At 36.8% G+C, this 19,960-nt stretch overlaps 1 protein-coding gene across 4 annotated transcripts in view; it reads left to right on the top strand.

Moving 5' to 3' along the window:
* Positions 1-19,960, top strand: part of LOC129261722 (coiled-coil domain-containing protein 171-like) — a 50,555-nt gene that overhangs the window by 26,446 nt on the left and 4,149 nt on the right. For 3 of the 4 annotated variants that reach the window (XR_010293666.1, XM_064099906.1, XM_064099907.1), the window contains 12 exons: positions 1,503-1,915; positions 2,232-2,350; positions 3,018-3,146; positions 3,885-4,141; positions 4,571-4,753; positions 5,273-5,464; positions 14,795-14,940; positions 15,393-15,507; positions 15,876-15,932; positions 17,012-17,161; positions 17,743-17,858; positions 18,636-18,710. Coding sequence is in view for 2 of the 4 variants with exons in the window: in XM_064099906.1 (XP_063955976.1) it covers positions 1,503-1,915; positions 2,232-2,350; positions 3,018-3,146; positions 3,885-4,141; positions 4,571-4,753; positions 5,273-5,464; positions 14,795-14,940; positions 15,393-15,507; positions 15,876-15,932; positions 17,012-17,161; positions 17,743-17,858; positions 18,636-18,710 (1,952 nt within the window). In the remaining 2 variants the exon portion in view is untranslated. Of the gene's footprint in view, positions 1-1,502; positions 1,916-2,231; positions 2,351-3,017; positions 3,147-3,884; positions 4,142-4,570; positions 4,754-5,272; positions 5,803-7,776; positions 7,880-8,648; positions 8,784-9,778; positions 9,886-10,388; positions 11,537-14,794; positions 14,941-15,392; positions 15,508-15,875; positions 15,933-17,011; positions 17,162-17,742; positions 17,859-18,635; positions 18,711-19,960 lie in introns of those variants that run through there. The other variant, XR_010293667.1, reaches the window with a different exon arrangement.

Below are 19,960 nucleotides of genomic sequence, written 5' to 3' on the forward strand. Positions count from 1 at the left end.
ATTGTGTGCACCTCAATGTGGACTGGTTTGACTACTTCCAAGGGAGTGGAGGCGTTGCATTCATACGTGCAGCAATAACTGATTGAATCCAATGACAGGGTAATGATAAATCTGTAAGCACTTAGATATGTACAATGTATGTCTGAGCATATTATAAATAGCTAGATTATTATGAATATTCTTTTCAAACTCATGAAATATGACTATTTTTGGTAAGCTGTAAATTCACTTTCAAGGCTGCAAGCTTCATCTGACCTTTGTCTATATGCTATATACGCTGATGCAGCAAGACAAGGCATTAGATGGGATCGTATTTAGAGGACAGAACGTATTTTCCTGTTAGTGATCGTGTTGCATTAATTGGAAGGGAAGTTCTGTACTCTCTTGAGAAAATCTGAAGTCTACCAAATAGACTAGGGAGGCTAATCACATTTTTTTGCAGAATGGAGCCCCCTACATAGGGACCTAGGAAAATATGTTATACAAATAATAAATGTTTATGAGTGCAATGGACAGAATACTTCATGAGGTGAAAGATGAAATGATCCATTCAACGAAGCATAGCAGAGTTTAATGGATCATACATTTAGTATTTCACAGAATGAAGTATTCTGTCCATTGCACAATGATAAGAACATTCATTATTTGGTTTATATGACACCTAAAAATATATTATTTTTCATATGAAAATTTATTAATTTCGATGCAAAATATGCTCCGTCAAGTTGATTGTTGCGTACATACAAAATGCGCGCTGCAAACACCTTACTTGTAAGTTGTAGTGCCTGCAGCGATGCTCGCGTGCAATGGACAAAATCGTATGGATCCAAAATTGCATGATGAATGGATAAAAAATTGCACGGTAGATGACGTCATTGTAAAATGGTCCGAATGATCGATAGCAAACAACCAATCAAATGACAAGGTTCTAACTAGGTGTCATATAATATCTTTGAGCACTCTGAGTGGATTTGGTGCATTACAAATCCCATCTGTTGTTGTTATTATTATTATTATTATTATCATACAATCCCATTTTAATGCCTCGTAATGCTGCATCAGCAACTATGCCATATACAACAAAGGTGACTCAATGCAGCCGCGCAAGTGAAAGCTTCCCAAAATTATTTAACATTATATGGTTCTGAACTAGATTATTTTTTCTCATCTTCAAAATATCATGTGAAAGAGATATTGAATATTAGGAAATGAAAATAAAAGGACCTAAGCCAATCCAATCCTATCCTGGGATTTTTTTTATTATTTCATATTTAAAATTTTGATATAGCAAATATCTATTTGCTAAATGAATTATGCTCAGGAAGTTGGAAAATAAAAAGAAACCACTATACCTGGTCATGATTCTAACTAGGATCGATGAAGATAATTACAAAAAAGGCAATCTAATAAAAGATGTGTCAAGTTTTGAGGTGTGTAAGATATATGTGATCGGATGTTTTCAGATAACTAGCAGTTGTATTTTCTATGGGGTCCTCAAATAGAAATCAAAGAACCTTGCAAGTGATGCCCTCAGCAAAGCAAGGCACGACGGCTCAGCCAAGCAGGAGCTTGAATCCCAGATGTCACAACTCAGCGCCACACTCGCCACCCTTCGAACCGAGAATTCCTCCCTTCTGGCCGCCTGCGCCCTTCTCGGGGGCGCCCTCCTCCCAGTGTACACCCGGCTCGGACAGCTAGCGGCTCAGAGACGCATCCTTGAGCAGCAAATTGGCAATGTTGATGCGTTCAAGCGCCAGGCGAGGGAGCTCGCACAGATGCTGGCAATGGAGCCTGGGAAGGGGGAATCGTTACCAGGAGCCAACAGAGATCCATCTCGTACTAAGAGGAGGAGAAGCAGTCGATGTTTGCTGATGAGGTTTAGGGTTGCTGCCATAGCTGTCATGGCTGCACATAGGTGAGTGGAGTCTAACTTTTCCAATTCAAACAGACATACATGTATAAATTGATTGATGAAAACAAATAATAAAAAAATGATGATGATGATAATGTATAGTATACAGACCATCCCAAGGGGGAACATTGAAATTGGTTCCTTCAATACATGTTTCAATGGGGAAAACTATCCAAGGAAAACCAAACTTGTAGTATTTCTCGATAGGTGGTCCTTATATATTAACTAGGTTTGACTGCATTGCTTCTCTTATGACACTCCATTAAAAAAAGAAGCTAACTTAACTTGATTCTTGGAATCGTGTTGTCTTTTTCCTCAGATTATTGTATTTGGCTGGTCAAACTGATCTACTGTTCACCACAAGTGAGAACACCAGTGGATCTTATGCAGTACCGCTATGCCTTGGCAATGCACATATGCCTCAAAGAAGCTTTTCAGGTACATTTTTTGTCCTTCAAATATCATATTCTTATTTATTCTGTGCCCCCCCCCTTCCCCCTAAAAATGAAACGTCCACCAGTATTTTAAAAAATATTTTATAATATTAAAAACAAATTTATTTATAAATGTAAATTCCCCTGAAAGCAGTTTTACATTAGTGTCAACAGGCAAGGGATGGGGGAGGGGATGATATATCATTTGTCCCCCATGGATGCCAACCTCCCCCCCCCCCAAAAAAAAAAAAAATAATAATAATAATAAATAAATAAATAAAATAAAATAATAATGATAATAATATTATGTCAAAATCTATCACAAAAGCAATGGATCAAGACAATAGACCCTGTAATATGCACCAAATTGCAATATTTTTAACAAGATATGTAAAAAAATACCTACCTTGGGAGGGAGACACACCCCTTCCACTCCCCCTGGCTCATCTCTTGATCTCAGGCTTTGTTTCACTAACCCCCCCCTCCCCGCCCACTTTTAGAACTGGTTGACACCCTTGGCTTGGTACTCTAATAATATTTCAGTTTTACTTGTTAAATTTCACCCTGTCTGGGCAAAACAATTTATTAGCAGGTGATTATGCAACTTACAGGAATTTTGTTTTGTTTCTCATTAAGAAATTGTGTTGGTGTTGATTTATCCATGCTATTAGGTATGAACAGTATCGCAAGCACGAGGTCTCTTCTAGAGGCTCAGACAGCTGGTTGGTTGACTAGTCCTGATCTTCAGGCCAGGGTTATAGCTTCTGTAGCTGATCTGCAACAGCTGATAGGACAATCTGGTAAGATATTCCTTTACTTGATACTTTATTAAATAATCTCTCCTTGAAGCTCAGAAAGCTAGTTTGTTGACAAGTCCTGATCTTCAGGCCAGGGTTATAGCTTCTGTATCTGACCTTCAATAGCTGATAGGACAATCTGGTAAGATATTCCTTTACTTGGTACTTGATTAGATAATCTCTCCTTGAAGCTCAGAAAGCTAGTTTGTTGACCAGTCCTGATCTTCAGGCCAGGGTTATAGCTTCTGTAGCTGACCTTCAATAGCTGATAGGACAATCTGGTAAGATATTCCTTTACTTGGTACTTTATTAGATAATCTATTCTTGAAGCTCAGAAAACTAGTTGGTTGACTGTTTTCCCGATTTTCAGTCCAGAGTGATAATCTGTTACTTTTAAAGTTTGTGCAAGGGAGGCGGTATATGAAACTATTAAGTTATTTATTAATCAAACAGTACCCTTTAATGCAGGCTTCTGATGGCTGTAAAACCTGTTTTGGTATTTGATATTTTAAAGTGATATTAAAGAAAAAAATTGTTTTCTTTATTTAGTTTTCTTTTCTTTACTCAGGTCCATTTTAAAATATCTTCATATATGTAGATAAAATTATTTTGAATGTTTGTACCATAATAAACACTAAAAAATTGCAACATAGGCTATTTTCAGAATTGCATTTGAATGCAAATAAGAAATTGAATTTGACATTTATGATGTTGACTTTATAAGTATGATATCTCCTAAAGGTACCGGCAATGGCCCAAGCAATCACTCCATCATCCAAGCTTCCATGTCAGCTTTCGAGAGCCTGGTATCCCGGCTGGCCCCCTGCTTCACCACCGTCTCAACCCTTGCTCCCACTGCACCCACTTCTTACCCCCCTTACCGTCAGCCAACCTACATGGTGAGGGGACCCCTGGTGCGGTGCCTGGGGCATGGTCTGAATAGACTCCTAGCGCATACATCGCTGGCAGGGGTCAAGAACCAGTATGTCACTATTGAGGTATGTAGGTTTGTGTGCTTATTTGTCCTCTCTTTCTCTATCCAAGTATTTCAACATCATTTAGAGAGTTGCATGGTTTACTGCCTAGCTATTCATTTTATTATATTCAAATAATCTTTTTGAGTGCAATGGACAGAATATTTCACGTGTGAGATGAGATGCATTCATCTCGGCTACGCCTCGTTAAATTGGATCTTTTCATCTTTCACCGAATGATATATCACACGATTCCATTCTTGATTATATAGTGCACATCATCTAATATCTTGATGGGCCTTCAAAGGGCTTTGGGCATTTTCACCCTGGTAGGGATCCTTGAAGAAGTTATTTGTCCTTTTCTTGTTGCTTACTGGAAGAAGAGTGGTGTAGATAGATCTGAATTTCTTTAGAGTCAGCATTCAACATTTTCATCTTCTTTTCCTTATGTAGCAAACTATGATCACCTTGCAGAACCAGATGGTAGACTTCTTAGACAGGCTCCACCAAGCAGAGGTAGATAGAAGGTCACTCAAGAAAGAGAACGGCAGATTAAGGCAAGAGACTGGCCAGCTAAGACTATCATCAGACATAGCTTCCGACCTTCAACAGGAAGTGGCTAAGCTTCAAGAAAAAGTGAGCAATAGTTGTCTTAGATTTCTCACCTGATAGGAAAAATCAATTTGCTCAGAGATAATTTACCAAATACATATAGTTTACATGTTATAATCATCCCCACCATCACCACCACCACCATCATCATCATCACCACCATTGTCATTCTCCTCCTTTTTATCTTCATCATTTGCATCTCTCTTCCTTATTATCTCCAGTCCCATTTTCATCACTGTCTACAAACACATGGGTTACTATTAATTTGGACTATCACCATGTTGTAACACTCTGCTTGGTCTTATACTCAATTATTCTAATTCTCATTTAGTCTAATGTTCAGTTGGTCTAATTTCCACTTCGTCAAAATGGGTTTAACCCAATCAGAAATTAGATAAAATATAAATGGACTAAATGGCAATTAGACGTTGTGGGACGTGAGACCAAATAAGAATTTGATTTAGCGAGTGCTGACCAAGTAGCAATTTACCTTATGAGAAGTAGTAAAGACCAATTCATGAATGCTTATCATCTGTATTTCAGATTCAGGATACTGTAGAAAGGGGTAAATTTGAGAAAGTTTTCCAGGAGCTCCAGCAAGCGTTAGGGAGAGAGCAGGAGGCCCAGAGGATCCTTACGGAGCAGAGCAACAGACTGGAGGAGATGGGAATACAACTCAACGTCAAAACAACGGAAGAGCTGGAGAAAGATCATAATATTACAGAAGCCATCAAGGCAAGAGGATGGGAGGATGTGATAGAAGGATGTTGATAGTGATGGGGGTGATCAAATTGATAGTGGTGCTGATGATAAGGGCCCCGTTGCATAAAACTTTTGCCAGACTTATTTTTGCCATAGTTTTTCTATGGCAAAAACCTTAGTTTTTTGCCAGAGTTTCAAATTCGGTCAAAATTTCATGGCAAAAAAACTCTGGCAAACTTTTGCCAGAGTTTTTTAAGTTGCCAGAGTTTTTTAAGACTGAATAAACTTGAACGAGGATGAACGCCGATATCAGCCGATATCGCGATCGGTATCTGCGGCTGCTGAAAAAATCATGGAGACTCCATAGAACGGTAAGCTTGATATTTTTTAAATGAAATGTGTTGATATTTGCTATTTTTATCATTATAGGTCGATTAATTAGTTGCAAAAATATATGTGTATTGTTTTGAATCCGTGCTCGCACCGTGAAAGTGAGATTCACGATTTTTTTACACGTTTGAATCGTTCCATTTTTGTGTCGCAAGCGTCTGCGGGGTCTGCGTCTCGGCCATGTCTATTGCCGCCGGAGCTTCGGCATGGTGATGTGACCGCGCTGGTCGCACTTGGTGCGCCAACAGCTGAAACCACCAACTGCATCGACACGTTTGGAAAGCTTATTTATCGATTTATCGTATTTCTCTTGCTATGATCACACATTCTACATTATGATTAGTATCAGTAAATAAAAATTTCATGTTGTTCAAATCAATTTTTCATGTTAGAATTGAATTGAATGCAAAGCCAAAGTTGCAAACTTTGGACCACCGTCACTGTCGGTCGTTACCAAGTCAGACAAGTTGAATTGAAGTTGGTTAGATTCTAGACCTACAACAACAGTTAGATCGAATTTTCAGATCTAACTTTAGGCATAGAATCAACATTCTTGATCTAAGTTAACTTTTTCTGAAGAAGTTGAGACTTCAGTCAGTCAGTTTGAGGTCTCCACCGTGAAGCCCCTGAGAGGCTGAGGCTGAGTGAGGTACATGTTCTATTATTAGTATTACGTAGGCCCTTAAAAAAGGTGCGTAGCTGTAGAGCTAGAGCTAGATTAATGGTTGGCGCATAGACTCTCTTGTACCAGGTGCAGATCTAGAGCCTGTGTCTTTACTTAGTACAGTACTACAGGGCGCGAATTGGCACTAGGGCCTACAGTGCAGTGCTGCGATCCAAAAATTTTGACAACTCTGAATGGTGGCTTTAATTTCTCCCTTAAAAATTTGAAATAAAATAGGAGGGGGGGGGGGGGGAGGCAGTCGTACCAATTGACCCCCTTTCCCAGGATCTGCTATAGGTGACCCCACATGAAATTGCGACATCATGATCATGAACAGTACTTAGCGTAATGTGCCAAAAATTTTGAGGGGGCCTGACACTGACAATGGCGTAGGGGGCAAATCTTTTTAATAAAAACTGAGCAATCCACAATTTTTACATTTTTGTTAAATACAAAAAAAAAAAAAAAAAAAAAAAAAAAATTTGTTATCCCCTTTATTTTGTTTTTGAAAATTTTAGAGGGTCCATAGTCTCTCCCCCCCCCCAAAAAAAAATGTACGCCAGTGAACGTGAATCTATACAGTGGCTAGAGATTAAAAATTGGTCTCAATTTAAAGCTTGTTATAATCCAACACTCTGCAATTTATTTCAATTAATTGAAATTAATGATCTGATGACCACTAAAGTAAAAATCTTGAAAATCCTTCATAAAAAAATTCTTGCAGAGAAACAAATCATATATATAATGTTATTTTGGGGCTGAATGGAGACTATGGGATTGTTGTATTGTTAGTATTTAACATGCATTACTATGTTTTTTAAGGGGCTAGAATTTTGATTTTGGTCTCAATTGCATATAACATCATTGATTATTTGTTTAAGATAGAAAATAAAAAATGATTAAAAAATTGCAGTTTTGGAATTTGGATATTCTAAGTTCATATAAATTTGCATATCTAAATTATGTTGAAGAAATGAACAAATCCCTTAAGGTTATTTATCATCTGAAAGGGAATTTCAATGATCAATCCAAATATTTTTTTCCAGTTTGTACTGAGCTAATTTTTTTCTGTTAAGTTTGAATCACTGTAATAAGTCCAACAATTGGAATCAACCGTCAAAATGTCCTATCCTAGTAATGGTTTAATTCACCGGCACAAACATATTAGTATATATTCATTTGATAATTCATACTGAAAGTAATCTCAATGCAAATATTTGTCTGACTTTATCTAGTCTTAATTTGTGACTCTCTAATAGGATTATTTATTTTCTCATTCAATATCTAACAGCTTAAATAGTTGAGGTATATACACTGGAGCAACTCAAGTGCATGTGTGACTTTTTGAGAAGAAACCACACAAGGCTGTTGGTTAGCAATCACCATGTAAAAGGGTAAGATATACAGCTTAATTTCAAATTAGCCAAAATTCTAATTGCTACCATTTTAAGTATTTATAGACAGGCTTATATTTTATGTTGGTAATCTCTATCCAAAGTTTCTCAAAGTGAAAAGAATATTTATGAAGAAGAAGTCATTACTGCCTGATAATGTCGAACATAAAGTAGTTATAAAATACAATTTTTAAAAAAGGTTTCGTCTTCTTGAATAGAAAGAAAAAAAATTGTTTCAGGCATATTTGAAATGAGTAAGAATCCTCATGTTGATTATTAAATTTATACAACCCCCCCTCCCCCCCCCCCCAAAAAAAAAAATTAGAAAATGTACCTAATCTCACCTGGCTATGCTAGTGATTGTGTAGACCTGAATCAATAATAGTTAAGTTCATTTAATTACCTCTTGCAATTCTTTGAAAATTATTATTGATTTTGATTTTTTTTTCTTTGATATGTCCATTGGAAATGATGAAATCTTATTTTCTTACAATTACAAGTTTTGATTTAGATTTTCATGGAATAAAACTGAAAGAGTACAACACATCTTTCTTATAAATTCCTGATTTGAACTCTAGTTACATTAATAGATTGCAATTTTAAATTTTGATAACTTACAAAGTAGATAAATAATATTAACTATATGCCATGAAATGAGATTTTTGTCAAATAAATTTAGACATTCTTGACAGAGTGCAGAGTGTCTTTTCAATTAATATATAGCATATACCTATTTTATGATTTGTTTGTGTTTGCATTTTAAATAAAGGTTTGCAGAAACCAGACAGAGAGCCTGTGTGGAGATGCTATTGGCTGCCCAGGTCGGACTGCCTCCAACCTGAGGCGGTCTTGGAGTGATCTAACAAAAGAGTGAATGATTATGCTAGGAATCAGACAAAGACTGGTATGTATTTTTATTTATAAGAGTTAAGAATATATTTTATATGCATCAAGAAGAATTAAAGATCACTATCTCTTAAATTTTATTTTGTTGTAATTGTCATGCAACTAATCCAAAATATCTATAATTTTTTTACATCCACCCATCGGAGGTGGTTCCGAGGACAGGTTTTGGGGTTGTCTGGCCATCCTGTCTTTCTTAAATTATTCTGATAAGTAAAGAACTGTTTGATTTCAAACTTTGTCCAAGAATGCATGTAGGATTGATTATACTTTAATTATTTTGAGGGTATCAAGGTCAAAGGTGGCATGCCTTGTTCACCTGAATATACATCGTTCCTGTGATAAATAAAAAACCCTTTGATGGTTCAACTTCAACTTGGCAAATATATATTTGGGAGTGACAATGATCAGGTTAGGTCAAATGTAAAAATTCACCAGAGATCGTTGGCAAATTTGTGTGTTTAATATTTTTATCTTTTGATGTTGCAATGGCGGATGCATAAATTTCGAAACTTACAAATGTACCCCCATGATCCTCGACGGGTTAAGGATGGATTGGTGTCACGGCTAAATACTAATTAAAAAACAAGTATTATTCTTTGTCTATTTCAGTCATTCAGTAATTAAATTGTTGCATTTGTGGAAAACTTCATAACTGAACAGTTCTGTGTGTAGTGACTTCAAAATTTGTTATTGACAGATTCTTCTTTGGCCTAGATCCCCTGTGTTTGTGGGGGGGGGTAGGCACATATCTGGGGGGGGGGTACACCCCCCAAAAAATTGTTGAAAGTACTGTGTATATATGCAAGTGATGACCAGTTTTTTTTGGGGTTGTCAACATTGCCCCTCCTTTTGGAAATTCCTGGATCTGCGCCTGGGGTGAGGCGAGTCAAAATCACCCTTCATAGTTTTTTTTTAAGATCCTTCTGCTGTGATCCCTGTTTGCATGGAGAACATTTATAATTGTGGCATTACTGCACTTTGTTAAATCTTTAGGTGGTAAAGTGAAGCCAAATATGGAGATTGTGCTGGCAGCCATGAGGGACAAGGCCAAGCATTGGGTCCATGGCCAGGAGACAGAGACTGGGGCATCTGAGCAACTGGTTAGTTTTACATAAAAGATTTATCACACAAAGGCATAACAAAGTTGAAAATATATATACCTAAGGATCATTGTATTAATTTTGCTATATTCTTTCATTCATTTTCTCGAGAAAGGAGCATAATTTCGATTGAAATTTGTACAAGATGGTTCTCCCTATAGAAATAGGTAAACTGGTTTACAATGAAAAATTCAGATTTTTTAAAAGCTAGAATAATTATCCCTAACCCATAGAATTCCTATCATTCATTTTGAATTAATTAAATCTGAATTTTAACGGGGATAGTTCTTCTTTCCTCATGAAAATTTCTGCAAGGAATAGTAAGTAGCTTCAACTACTATTGCCAGATTGAGGGATTTTCGTTAAGAGTTGGTAAATGATTTAAGATTTCCAAAATGAAATAAAAATGTTGAATCAGAGTAAGTCAATTTAAAAAAAATCAATGCGGAATGGTTTGAAGATGTAATTAAAGTTAAGTCAAAAATTATTTTCTTGATGTGCAGCTTTCACATAAGGCAGCCTGCTTCTGGACATGGGGAAGCCAGAGGAGGAAAAGGAGGTTGAGGCGGAACCTCAAGCAGTTCCCGGGGCACCATTGACATCCAGGGTAGATGGGGTCTAGTTGATTTTTAGGACACCAAGATGACACCCAGCATAAGAGAAGAGAAGGTGCTCTTCCTGTTATGACCAGCACACCAAGTACCAGGAGCATGGATCTGCAGCAAGTTCAGCAGGAGACGCTCAGAATGCAGCAAGCTATGCTGCAAACATTTAAAATCATCCATGTTGATTTTTGTAATTATCCACAATTGTTTGCAGCAGTTTGTTAATGGAAATCAGTAGTAACATTGAACAATGCAACTTCCTCTCCATTTTTTTAAAACTGGAAACCTGTTGAATATTGTTTTTAGAAAATGAAGTAAATCACCTTGAACTTTGGAAATTTCCAAAAGCATATATTTTAGCAAGTAATATGAAAATGAGTTATACCTTGGTCACATTTGGTGGCCTTACGGCGAGTCGAAATCAGTCGTTTTATGTATTACTATACGAACCACCTACATGAAGCTGGTACAAGGATGAGTAAAATGGTTGATTTCGACTCGCCATAATGCCACCGGCGAATGTGACCTAGGCATAAGTTGTTGATGTCATTGCCTCATAATTTTGAACAAAAAGTGACAAAGACTACATTCTTCAGGATTGAGAAAGTTAAACTTGAACTTTATTCTCATCTCAATAGATAGAAGATAATGTTATTCATTCAATACTGCGGTAGAATTTGAACAAATGCCTTGCAATGCAACATAAAAATTTAGGTTCTGAAATCTTGATGGGAATCCCTGTGCAAGAACAGTTTTAAAGTTTATTTATACATGTTCATATTGCAAGTCTGTTATATGATCTGTCAGCATTGTTTGTGGATCTCACACTGGTGTCATTAGCCATAGTTCCAATCTTACGCCATCTGCAAAACGTTTTCCAATGGTACTGTTATGTTGATTTAAAAGAAAGGGGACCTTGTCAACATTCAATCACATCTTTCAATACGCATATAAGGGTATGGGATACTGTTAGCATTGAAATTAAAATATGACTTGATAAAAATTATTTTCAATTAAATTAAAAGTATTATAATGGTTCATAACAAGTTCTTTTGACTGTCACTCTGACTGTTCTTAATAAGTGATTGCGAATAAAATTATTTGAAATGTATAATTTAATGAGAAATGAATTGTTTAAAAGAGGATAAATTGCGAGAGAAGAGATAAAAAAGAAAGAAAGTATTAAGAAAGAGACGTCTGAGTTGCGTGACTGTAATTTAATTGAAAAAAGAAAACTGTTCTTAATAAGTGATAAGTTTTTCCCTATTCTCGCTTGCAAATAAAATTGTTTTAAATGTATAATTCTATGAGAAATAAATTGTTTAAAAGAGGATAAATTGCGAGAGAAAAGATAGAAAAAAGAAAGTATTAAGAAAGAGACATCCGAGTTGTGTGACCGTAATTTAATTGAGAGAAGAAAACTGTTCTTAATAAGTGATAAGTGTTCCCCATTCTCAATTGGAAATTAAATTATTTTAAATATATAATTCAGAATTAAATTGTTTAAAAAGGAGAAAGGGAGAGAGAAGGGGAAGAAAAAGAAAGAAAGGAGAATTATTAAGAAAGAGATGTCTGATTTGTGTGACTGATATTTTAATTGACAGTAGAAATAAAATGATTTAACCCTTAGGTTGGCGTCCGACTATAAAAATACAATTGCACCATCCCTCTTGGCCCATAAAGGAAAATATTCTTGATTGTTACATAAAATATTACCAAGAAAACATTAAGTCTTATTCGCCCCCCCCCCCCCCCCCATATAATTGCCACACCTTCAACACTATGGATCTATGTTTTATGAAATTGCTAATTTTGATATTTTGGAAATATTTTTAACATTGCCAAGAAAGCAACAACAACAAAAAAGAACCTTTTTGAAATATTATGGACAAATGTGATACAAAATGTTTTCCTCCACTTTTTCTAACAATATTATAATGTTTTGAATAATGGCATTGAGGAGGGGGTGGTGTGATTGAATTGCATGAATTTAATTATTTGTTCCTTGTCAAATAATTTGGATATACATACTTTCATCCAATGTAAATACAATGTGTAGACCTAGGCTATTTACCCCCCCCCCCTCTTCCAGAATAATCCCCCTCTTGCTATCTCTATTTCTCTCTCATTGTATGTTAGATGTTTGGGGACAGTTTCATCCCATCATGGAGGTTATCATTAATTGAGTTTTATTCCTGGGTTTTATAAAGCAACCACAAAGAAAAAATAAAACATCTCTCAGTTGTCCCCGTTCAGGAACTTTCGATGATGGCTAGTTTTTCTTACTTTATTACATTTTGTTCCCAGCCTTCTATCATATACATGTAGACACAAGTGTGAAATTAAAAAGGAATCCACACAAATTTCGGGTCACTGTATTATATAGTGTTAAGTTTTGATAAATATATCAGTCGGATATTTCATTTCCCCTTTTCATTTGTTTACGTGCTCGATCGTCGTCTGTCTTGGACTGGAGCAAGCCGAGCGACGGGAAAGAAAAATATAAGTTAGGTCTGTTTTGAGTGAAAGATAGACCTCCTCCGGCATGCCCCTCCTTCTCAATCATCACCCAGTTTTTATGACCTGTTAAAGAAAAAGGAGACTGGCAAAGGTGAGAAATTAAGATGTCCAATGAGCGCGTCCTAATCTTACTTTGAAGTTCCAACTTATTTTTGCAAGTGTGGGACTAGGCCGTATCGACTGCTATTCAAGTTTTCCTCGTAAAATTGAACTTGCAGTACAAGTCTGTTCAATCGTTAAAATAAAGTTAGCTCATACTTCTGAGTATTTCAGTTGATTTAGGGTAGTATTTCTTGGTATGTCTCGTAGAACTTGTACATATTTGGATTTACAAAGATGGTTAAATGGTAAAAAACAGCAAAAATTGAGGCGGCTTAGGAGGTACTCCAACAACACATCGTTGCATATCGCATAGAGGTTGAACCAGCGGCCAACTCGCCAGCCGGAGGCTCTGGCGATATTCACGGTAGCAAAGAAAAAGAGCAGACTGCCTAAGTTCAAGTTCAACTTTAAAGCCTTATGTTTTGAGTAATTAAAAGTGTTTAGTCCAACTGCATCGCTCTATTCACAGCATAACTTTTCAAAAACACTATAATCATATAGATTTACTTAAACTAGAACTAGATTCTATCTTAGAAGATTTTTATTATTGAGCTGTCACAGGGTTGATAAATTAAAAAAAATTAAACCACCAACTATTATTCCCCCCACTTCACTTAAAATCTAGATCTTCCTAGGCCCTATTTTTACTAAATTATATGAAATTTTCTGTAATTACCTTATTGCGTAGCCTATACAAGGCTTATGTCACCCTTCTAATTATTCTTGAAGCCGTAGACGGGTGAATACTGTCTGTATATGGTACTTGGGACAGATCCTGAGCAGCTGCCTTGAAATAGTTTTGCCGGAGTTTTTAGGACTTTGCCGTTGGTACAGGAGCTACGGCAAAAACCCACTTGATTTGCCGGAGTTTTTTTAAAGTTTTGCCGTAAAAAACTCCGGCAAAGTTTTATGCAATGGAAAACTCCGGCAATTTTTTTTTTTGCCGTAGTTTCCTGATTTTTTGCCGTAAAAAACTCCGGCAAAAGTTTTATGCAACGGGGCCCTGGATGATGATGATTAAAGTGATGGTGGTGGTGATGATGGTGGTGATAATGATTAAAATGATGGTGATGATCAAAGTGATGGTGGTGGTGATGATGATGATGATGATGTTGGTGTTGATGATGATGATGGTGACTAATAGTACTGATGATGGTGTTTAATAGTACTGATGATGGTGATAATGATGATGATGTTGATTGATAGTAGTGATTATGGTAGTGTTGGTGGTGATGGTGATGATGGTGACTAATAGTACTGATGATGGTGACTGATGGTGATGATGGTGATGAATGTGAAGATGATGATGATGATGTTGATGATGTTGATTGATAGTAGTGATGATGGTAGTGTTGGTGGTGATGGTGATGATGATGGTATTGGCAATGGTGATGATGATGATGGTGATGATGATGATTAAAGTGATGGTGGCGGTGATGATGGTGTTGATGATAATGATGTTGATGATGATGATGGTGACTAATAGTAGTTATAATGATGATGATGGTGATGAGGGTGGTAATGATGATAATGTTGATGATAATGTCGATGATGATGTTGATGATGTTGATTGATAGTAGTGATGATGGTAGTGTTGGTGGTGATGGTGATGATAATTGTAGTTACAATGACAATGAGGAGGAGGTTGACGAATGGATGATCAACAAACTGTCTGTTTGTAGGGCCTTTCAGAAGCAAAGATGGAGCTGAGACGAAAAGAGCAATCAGTGCGACAATTGAGCAGGCAACTCTCACAGATGGAGAATGAGAGACGATCTCTACAGGATAGTCTAAACGCCGCAGAGAGCGCACTCAAGGCCAATACAAGGTACGCTTTCTCTCACTGTAATATGTAAAAGTACAAGATCGTTATAGAAATAAAATAATGGTAACAATAGGTATTCTTTTCTTGTGCAGCACCCATCCTGGGTATAGAGCAGAGAGTCTCATCTGGTCCTTCCATATTTAGCTGGCCCCTGACCAGTTTAAATAGGCCATGACAGGCCATGTTGCTGTAATTGTTATATGACGTAAGAATGAACTTCAGTGAAGAGTCCAATTTCAATTCATTCATCTAGTTATAGCTATATAGTGTTGCAACAGCGGTGGCGTGGTGTCCTGCATGGTGTAGCAAGTCCATGACAGTTAAAATTGCTTCTCATCATATGTTAGAAATAAAGCATACCTTGAAAAGACTCATGTTTATGATGTCAATTTTGATACAGTTTAGAAAAACTTAAAGCATTCATTGGTTTCACATTATTTATTGTTTGTTTTCAGAGATCGCGAGAGCGTAGTTACGCAGCTGAGGTCTCTCCAAACAGCTGTATCTAACACAAAGCACCACCTCCTTGCCAGAGCAGACAGCCAAACCATTGATAGTTCATTAGCAAAGGTACAAGATAATTGAAGGTTGTGGAGCTTAAGGAGGTGATGGCGGTGGTGGTGGTGATGATGGTGATGATGGTTGTTGATAATGATGATGATTGTGATGATGATGATGACGATGATAGTGATGATGGTGATAATGATGGCGATGAAATTGATGATGATGAAGATGATGATGATAGTGATGATGATGATGATCATGATGATGTTGAAGATGATGGTGATAGTTATGATGATGAGGATGATGGTGATGATAATGATAATGATGATGGTAATGATTATGATGATGCTGATGATGGTGAATCATTCATACTTCTGACTTTTGGCTGCTTGTGTATAGAACATATTTGATAATATATTGTATATTTATTTCAGATTGAGGCTCAGCTTCTTGTTACTGCCATTTCATCTCCTGACGTGATAGCTCTCCAGGTAAGTGAAGAAAAGAATATTAAATTTGCATTCATTAAATAAGAAAACCCAAACATTCCTTGCTATCAGTCTTTGAGAGTCTAGGAAAAATTTAATGATTTTGATTAAAGATTAAACCCCAAATTTTTCTTTTTAAAAAAGGTAAATGGCAGATTGGTCTACAACTCCTTGGTGTACTTTCCATTAGGTCTCATCCAAAATGGTCTAAATGCAATGTAGCTCATATACCATTTTTTTAAATATAATTTCCAGTTAGGCTATACCCATTTTATCTATATCCACTTGGTCTAAAAGTAGTCTATATGATTAGATGAAGTCTTTGTGAACCAAATTTACATTTGACAAAGTAAAAAAATATAAATAAGTAGATTCCACAAAGTAAAAAATATAAATAAGTTGATGAAATTGAATTAGAATATCTGGGCATTAGACTAGATGAGAGTTAGGCCAAGTGATGCTTGGACCAAATGGTAATTAGACCAAATTGACAGATCTGGGGGGTGTTTCACAACAAATTAAGTATGACTTAAACTTGTGCTTACATGCTGACGTACACATGGACCCCGTCTTACGAAGAGTGACGATTGATCCGATCAACCACAACTATGGAAAGCCAGCAGGATCAACATCCAAAGCGCATGCTTGTTCAAAATATTTTCTAGATATGCTGTATACTCATACAATCTTCTCTTTCTTAAAACTTTATTGTGCTTCTCTTTGTGTACAGGGACATTGTGCAAGTTTCCTGTAGAAAAAAAATTATGATGACATAGATGGAGTCAAAATTGATCAGATCAATCGTAAGTCTTTGTAAGATGGGGCCCAGATATGTAATGCACAATATTATTGATGTGCAGTAGCACTCATTCTCTTAGCAAGATTTGACCAATGATGCCGTCTGTATGGCACGCAACTGAGAATTTAAGTATGACTTTGTGAAACACCAACAAAGTGGATTTAGCGATGTTAGACAATCAGCGAATTAGACCATCCGGTATCAGACCCAATGGAAACAAACCTATTTGAATTTTAATCGTCTATCTTGTTTTGCCTTCATTATTCTTCATGTATTCTCTCAGAGTCTTGTGAGTACCTTTGTGGAAACCCAGAAGACGGCCATCTCGCGACTCACTACTCTGGAGCTAGAGATCACATCTCACAAACAGCATATAACCAGGCTGAAGGAGGAACTCGCTGATGCTTGCAGTAGGCAAATGGCGGAAGGAGAGGTAATACACCCCAAAAAATACTTGTCACATTTTGCTTGTAACCAATTTCTCTTGATTTGTATTTTATTTGCTAGAGTCCCTTCTTACACCAGTGCAGTCTGCACAAATTTCAATGTTCTGCAGATGCAATAAGCCAATGGGTCTAGACTGTAAATTTGATGATATAATGCCTTACCAAGTTTACACACAATGTGGATGTCTCGTGCCCGTGATTAAGAGATGATAGTTGAAGGTCCATTGCGACTGAGATAGGCCATGACTGGCTTGGGGCAGCCCAGGTGATCCTTCAAACCGATGCACCAAATACACTTTTCTAGTGCTGCCCCTCTCACACATGCTTATGGGACTATTTGCAACCTCTGCACTCGGGTGTTACCAAGTGGATATGAACATGTGCTTGACTTTGTAAAGTGTCATACGCTGTAAAAAGTAGGTCATGACATACTGTTCACTGCTCAGTACATCACATGCTGACTCCCAATGCGATTTCAATCATTTGCATGAAACTTGACATATTTGTATTTAAGAATATGCTCGTAAATGTTGGATTTCCATGTTTTTTTTTTTTTTACCTTGATCAGGTAACGCCTTGTGTGAATGGATATATGACCTCTACCGGTGACAGGTCTATAGGTAGACCATACAAGCCTTTCTATGAAACAGATAGGAGCAATAATGATGTCTTTCTGCCACTAAGGTTTGTAAGTGATTGCGATTGATTGAATGTAATAACTGAAATAAGCGACAGATGAGAGAGAAAAAGAGGTACAGAGAAATGGAAGGAAAGAGAGAAAAAAAGAGGGAGAGTGTGAAACAGAGAGAGGTAGAGAGGAGACAATAGGGAAGGGGTGGGTTCGAGAGGATATAGATAATTGAAGCAAATAAAAGTATATATAGACAAATTAAAACCACAAAATTTAGGTGATTTTTTTCTGTCCGTGTTGCAGTTTTGATGCTGGTGATGATTTTTCTATGGACATTAAACATAATAGCATGTCTGTCAAAATTGTATGCTTTTTGTAATGTGCAAACAATATAGATTTCACACTAATCATGGACATTAACAAATTCTGAGTTGGAATCTGTATTTTATTTTAAGTCCTGTCCTCTCCAGCCATCGCATTATTTTGTTATTGATATATAATAAAGACAAGGTTATCACATATTATTTGTGCGCCACAGAACAGATTCATTTTAGATTGATGGCACTAAATATGTTCCTATCATTGCTATCAAGGGCATAGGCTGGGGGGGGGGGGGTGCACTGGGTGCACGTGCACCCACCCACTGAGGCAGATGAGTTCCGACACTGGCAAGCAAAATAAAATTTGTACCCCTTCTTCTGCTTTCAATAGCTGATTTTCCAAACTTTAGTTCCAACTCCCCATGCTCAAACCAGCCTACGCCCTTGACTATTATTGTTGTTGTTGTTATATTCACCATTCATATCTTTTATTTTCATTCCATTTGACAGGGAAGTGAGTGATCACAGTATGCAGGTCATGTCTACTCCAGCCATCGCAAGACAGGATTATCTTGCAGGTGTTGGGTGAGTAGACTCATAAACCAGTCAAAATCATCAAATCAAACAGGGGAACATTTCATGAAACAATTGGTCTGTGATTTTCACTGACTACTGTTATAAACTACTGCAAATCCTTGCATCTGATCTGTCCTCCAAGACAAGCTGTGTTTAAAATTTTGATACATGGACGTGAATCAGGATCATGTTTGTGTTTTTGCAACATCTTTTCTACAAAATATTGTTTGTGCAGTATTTCCTTGATGTGATTATAGCATTCATGTGGCACATTGCAGTTTGATCATGTTGATATACAGTAAGTTAACCAGGGTCAAATTGGTTGCACTCCTGGGTACCCTTTTGTAAAGATTTCTTATAATAACAAATGAAGAGTTTCCATAACAACTTTGCTATCAGCCAATCAGATTGAAGGATTACAGTAGCTTTTAACTGTTATTGCAGATCCGTTATTTCAACAAGTTTTATAATACAGGCCCCTGGAAGCTATTAGCAACTGGGACACAGTGTGTTGTCATCAGGCGCGTATCCAGCATCAGATCCTACAAAGCATTTCATCGGCCCAATTGTCTGGGGAAAATAGTGATTATACTATGAATGTGCATTTCTTTGTCATAGTTTATGCTGGATATGCTATTGGTCATTATAAACATGATAAAGAACTTGGTGGTTTGCAAATGATTCCAGAAATTAGAATTCTGGTAGAACTCTGTTTCTAAGCCGTTCTTTTTTGTACATTTGTACACTACACATACAAAGGGAGGATATGAACTATGCTTGAAACAAAAAATCCCCAACTTGACTATCATGAAACATAATGAATTATATTGCCTTGCACCTAGTTTCAAAGTGTGATCAGTCATCCATGAATAACTATGATTCATCATATGCCATAATGCATTTTTCAGACCTTGCTGTGATCATTCAAGCATAGCACGCATGCTTCGATGATTATAACTTATTTCATATTTTAGTGATGAGATGAGATGACATGCTTTCATTTTATATGCGATTCTTAGTGTTTCGGTTGGTATTATGCATTTCTCAAATTTTAAACAAATGAGGGGGGGGGGGTGGAGTGGGGAGATGACGTGATTCTTTTGCATTGAATAACAGTTATACTGGTAATATATGGACTATTAGTACCCTCCTTTCTTTTTCCTTTTACTTCTTGAAAAGAAAATCTCCGTGTGTACTGCATGAAGAATCATGGGGGGGGGGGGGTGGCTGTTACCCCCTGCTGCCCCAGTCCCCTTGAG

Source organism: Lytechinus pictus, chromosome 5 (assembly GCF_037042905.1).
Source record: "Lytechinus pictus isolate F3 Inbred chromosome 5, Lp3.0, whole genome shotgun sequence".
NCBI lineage: Eukaryota > Metazoa > Echinodermata > Echinoidea > Temnopleuroida > Toxopneustidae > Lytechinus > Lytechinus pictus.